This window comes from Lipotes vexillifer, unplaced genomic scaffold (assembly GCF_000442215.2).
Source record: "Lipotes vexillifer unplaced genomic scaffold, Lipotes_vexillifer_v1.1 scaffold668, whole genome shotgun sequence".
In the NCBI taxonomy this organism is placed as follows: domain Eukaryota; kingdom Metazoa; phylum Chordata; class Mammalia; order Artiodactyla; family Lipotidae; genus Lipotes; species Lipotes vexillifer.
Window position 1 is genome coordinate 142545 of NW_006785319.1, and position 5271 is coordinate 147815.

Here is a 5271-nt window from a genome sequence, read left to right on the forward strand (position 1 = left end):
GGGACCCACATGTTTACACGAGTACATGGGGAAGGAAAAAAAGAAAAGTACTTAGATAAACGTTCCACGTAAGAAAAGGAAGTAGTAATCTTTACCGATAAGGTTCAGTTTTATGTTTTCTTTTGGCCTTTTCCTTGTGGCTTAGAGGAATACGCTTCCATAGCAAACTCCAGTCCCAGGCCCCTCTGGCAAAACCATCTTCATCCCCACCTTGCTGTGGCTCAATGGAATAATCATTCCCATCTATGTAATCTATCAGAGGCACAGTGCATGTGGTTCTGAAACATTTACAGAAAATGAAAAAGCATTTAAGAACCCAAAACTGACTAGTTGAGCATGCCTAACTAGATTTCTCTCTTGTTACTGTGGGTTTGCCTTTTTTTCTCCCCCACTAGGGGTTTCTCATATCTAATGGGAAGTGAATGAATGCTTTGAAAAGTCAAGGAGGCTGTTTTCTTAGGGCAAGGAGAGAGGAGATGTCCCTGGGCTCACAGACACATGTCACAGACGAAGAGCCATGAACTTGAACTTAAATAGGATTTCCTCATTTTCACTGTGGTCCTACAGGCAACAGGCTCTTGGTAACTTCCCATTATTTACCAGACTTCCCTGCCTGTTACTTTCCCTCCTTACCCCTCCATTAAAAATGAGTGTGTGTGTAGGAAGACAATACCTGCGACACGTTCAGCAGTGCTCCCAACTCTTTGCTGCTTTCTACTTCTTTGGAAGCAGTGACTGTGAAAATCTGTTTTTGTACATTTACTTGATCTTCTTTTCCTACTTCTTTTATTGGGAAAAAAACAACTTTTCTTTTATTGCAAAAAAAAAAAAAAAAAAAAAAACTGTATTGTATTCCTGCTTTTTAAAAAAACAAGGAAAAAAAAATCCCTCAAAACCTGCTGAGGAACATAAATAGTGGCCTGAGAATTTGGAGCAAAAAAATATTATACCTTTTACGTGGGCTTCATGAAAATGCTAGAACTATATGACCAATCAGGTGTAGAGCCAGCTCTGCAAAGATAATCGGTATCCTGCTTGTTCCAACGTTCATTTTATCAGAAAGAATTTTAAAATGCATATCCTAAATGGAGATTATAGTTTTTGACAGCCACGTTAAGTTGCTTTTTAGATGTTTAGAAACCAATGAGAAGGGGAAAATTAATGGGGCTTAGAATTTCAATACAGGGGAAAGGTACTTTATTCCCTCCAGATACTGGACTCCCCTGGGCGAGTGGAGGGTCCCTGTGGTATGACCTCCCCTCACCACCCCGAGGACAGCCAGCTTTCACCAGGAGAGGTGAAGGCTTGTTATCTCTCCTTATGATTCTCGGATTTCTAAGTATGTGGTGGAAGGTGTCCCAGAGAGATCTCAGTTGGGTAGTTTATAAGCTGTCTGATCTGGGGCACACTAATGAATTTCTCTTAGCTTCAGCATCCTCTTTAGTACAAAGGAGGTAGTAATATCTATCTTGCAGGGTTGCTGTGAGGATTAAATCAGACAGCATGTGAAAATCGTGTCTGATAGATGCTCTGATGATAAAATTCTCCAAAAGTTCTTCCTCTGACTCAGGCCATTGCCACAGGGACATGTCTTTATTTCTTCTAGATTCTGAAATAGTCAGGATTCTGGACTAAAAGCAAGGAAGGCTTTGGGAACTCGAAAACTGCTGCTGCCCATCTACTGTTTCAGACCTTCTATAAATTGGTGATTACCACATTTCCACAGGATAGTTGTCTACTTCTAAACTTGAAAGGTCCTATGGGAACCCAAGGCCTTGCCAGAGGTAAGAGCTGGCCCTTACTGTGTAAAATAATCACTTCAAAGGGCATAAAACAACCCATAAGCAGAATTCCAAAGCATGCTCCTTCAAGCCTTTATAATGTTACCACAGTGTGCGGGAACAATTAATATTACTCTTAGAGCAAAGCTTTTGTAGCCAGAGGAAGATGATTCTGAGTGAGATGCCCTAGGCTTATCCCCAATGTCTAACTGCCCGAATGTGAATCAGCCCCAAGTAGCCACCTAGATCCACCCAGGGAAACAACTAGCTAAAAAATAATACTCAACATACAACTTGATGCACTGAATGGAACTGGAATCAGAAGAATGGCAACATTATTTGTCCTAGGATGAGGTTTACTTTTCAACCAGGAAAGAACAATAGCAAGGCAACGTTACCTGTCCTTAGATATGGGAGCTACGAGTGGTGCATACCAGTTAACTGCCACCTCACAGTGGGCATCGAGGTATATCAAAACCTGGAGGAAAAAAAAAAAAAAAAAAGAGGCAGGCTGAAAGAAAACTCATATACAGCACGACGTATATCACGTACAATTTAAAATGAGATGCTAATATAAACTGGCATTAGAGTCCATTTTGATATATAAATTATCTGTTTAAGGTAGTATTTTCCATTTAAAAAAATTAAAAATTAAATGGGTACTTAAAAATGTAGATGATCTTTTAGTTACCAAATCCCAAATGCTGACATAACAGAAATCAAATGTGTTCCTACCTGTCCAAGTTTAGCCTTCTGGGCACCGATACTTCGTGCCTGAATTAAACCTTCTCTTCTCTCATTTCGAAATACCTTGACTAGGCCATTCCACAGCTTAATATAGTCATCCAGTTTTTCTTTTAAGTGTTCTATGAATAAAAAATTCAGTCAACATCATAAATTATATTTATGGCTAATGAACCACTTAAACTATTTTTTTTTAAATTGACTAATTAATTTATTTTTGGCTGTGTTGGGTCTTCACTGCTGTGCGCGGGCTTTTTCTAGTTGTATTGAGCGGGGGCTACCCTTCATTGTGGTGCACGGGCTTCTCATTGCGGTAGGCTTCTCTTGTTGCGGAGCACGGGCTCTAGGCGCGAGGGCTTTGGTAACTGTGGCGCACGGGCTCAGCAGTTGTGGTTCGTGGGCCCTGGAGTGCAGGCTCAGTAGTTGTGGTGCACGGGCTTAGTTGCCCTGCGGCATGTGGGATCTTCCTGGACCAGGGCTTGAACCCATGTTCCCTGAATCGGCAGGCGGATTCTTAACCACTGCGCCACCAGGGAAGTCCCCGCTTAAACTATTATTTTTCTCAAGAAATGAGGATAGGCAACAGGTCCTTTGAGTACTCAGTAATTTTACATAGACCATACTGAATGTTAAATATATAGGGAGGTAAGGTGAAGTGTATTACTCGAGTTAAATTTTGAGCTTAATATACCTACGGAGAACTAGCTAGCCTGAGAATTATCAAACCTCTCTCTAAACATTAAATAAATGATGACTATGCCAACTGACATGAAAACTGAAAAAAACCAAATGTTAATATATCTAGAAGCTTTCAGGCACAATAGTTTTTTTGCTTTTGGAAGAAGCAGTGGTTCAGGATTTCTGAAGATGTATTGCCTATAAATAACATTACATGGCCTTCAGGAGCCACACAGGGTATAGGTTAATATTTGTTTCTGAGCCATCTTTCTACTACAATCAGTGTTGAAGGGAGTAGTCTTGGGGTGGTGATGAATATAGTTCCCATCCAGTTGGCAAGTAACAATAAAATATCCCATTTTCTCTGTATTTTAAGCATCAAGTGTCTGTATATATGTGTGTGTGTATGTATATATTTATAAATAAATCTTTACATATTTATATAATAAATACATATATCATTTCCACACATAGGCATGTATTATATGTACACACACACACACACACACATATATGTTTGCAGTTTGGTAGAGAAATTTTTGTGTTATAAAAACAAGAAACATTTGCCAAACTTTCCATCTTGGCTTCCTAGTTGCAAGAGAACAGTTTTTGTTTGTATCACTATGAGCCAATGAAAACTGACTCATCACAGCCACAACTAATTCCTGGATCCTTAAAGATGTTTCTTGAAGACACAAAAATTATTTTTAAGTTGTTTAAAATTTTGGCCCATGAATACAAAAACAACCCCCAAAACAGCTGTATTTAGTGATGAGCCAGTGGTTAAATGGGCAAATCAGGCTGTACACTTAATACTTTATTTGTTTTTAAGGAGCTCATAATTAGCAAGATACCCACACATGGGTATTCAAAATTGAGAAGAAAAAATGTTCCATTCTCTACTTTGGTGTCCAGTTTTAATGAGAATTATAAATAAAATTCTCATGCTGAATTACAATGTTTCCCCAGAAAGTCTTGGTAATCTTCCCTTCAATAGAAGGTTTTTTTCTTGCTGTTGTTTTTTTTTTTTTTAAAAAAAGCTCTTACCTTCCTATTTTTTTAGTTCTGTACAGTCCTAAGTTTTTTTTTTTTTCCTAAAGCCCCTTCTGACTTGCATTAGGTACTTTTTTGGATATGTGATCTAAATATATCTAAAATAAATTGTTACGGCCAGAAACGAGTTGATGGTGTGCTCTTTAAATTTAGATTCTAGTTAAGATGACTTTGGCTGCCCTTGGGTCTCACTACAGTGGACAGATCATTGCCCCGAAGGAGCACGGCCCCTGCTGAAGGATAATCAATCCTCCCCAGCCCCAGCCCGGACTGCACGCTGGGCCACGTGACTTGCTGTGGCCAATGAGAAGCAGGCGGAAATGATGTGCACTTGTGAGCGGAAGTGCTCCCGCAGCTTCCTTCCCTGAGTGCTGGGAGGAGGACACGTGGTCCGTGTATCCCTTTGCCCAGTGCACAGGTGGAGAGGAGTGTTCTCTGTTCAAAGGTCCCAAATCCTTACGTCTTGAGGACACTGTAACTTCCAGAAACCCGAGGGTTCTGAGCAGCCAGCTCTTTTGTGAGGTTTTATATAAATTAGTTAAGTATTTTGTCTTTAAAAGAAAAATTATAACTCAGAGTTTTAATTACTGAATATACTGGGGAAAGAAAACAATCCAAGTTTTCACCTAAGTCAGATTTACCAAATGCTGTATAGTTTTACTGAGGATAGGACTGACTGATGTTCAAGGGTGTTTTGAAATTGGGAAGAGTAATTAAAGACCTTCTGTACTTCTGTCCAAGAGTAGCCCCAATCAACGACCCTCCCCCACGCTGTTAAGCTAAGCAGACCCTATATATAATTGCTTTTAAAATGTGTTACAGGGCTTCCCTGGTGGCACAGTGGTTGAGAGTCAGCCTGCCGATGCAGAGGACACGGATTCGTGCCCCGGTCCGGGAGGATCCCGCATGCCGCGGAGCGGCTGGGCCCCGTGAGCCATGGCCGCTGAGCCTGCGCGTGCGGAGCCTGTGCTCCGCAACGGGAGAGGCCACAGCAGTGAGAGGCCCGCGTACCGCA

General features: G+C 40.8%; 1 protein-coding gene across 1 annotated transcript in view; it reads right to left on the reverse strand.

The window, feature by feature from the left end:
• Positions 1-5271, reverse strand: part of GALNT7 (polypeptide N-acetylgalactosaminyltransferase 7) — a 73939-nt gene that overhangs the window by 19597 nt on the left and 49071 nt on the right. The window contains exons 6-7 of the mRNA XM_007457384.1: positions 2517-2647; positions 2180-2259 (exon numbers count right to left, since the gene is read on the reverse strand). Coding sequence (XP_007457446.1) covers positions 2180-2259; positions 2517-2647 — 211 coding nt within the window. The remainder of the gene's footprint in view (positions 1-2179; positions 2260-2516; positions 2648-5271) is intronic.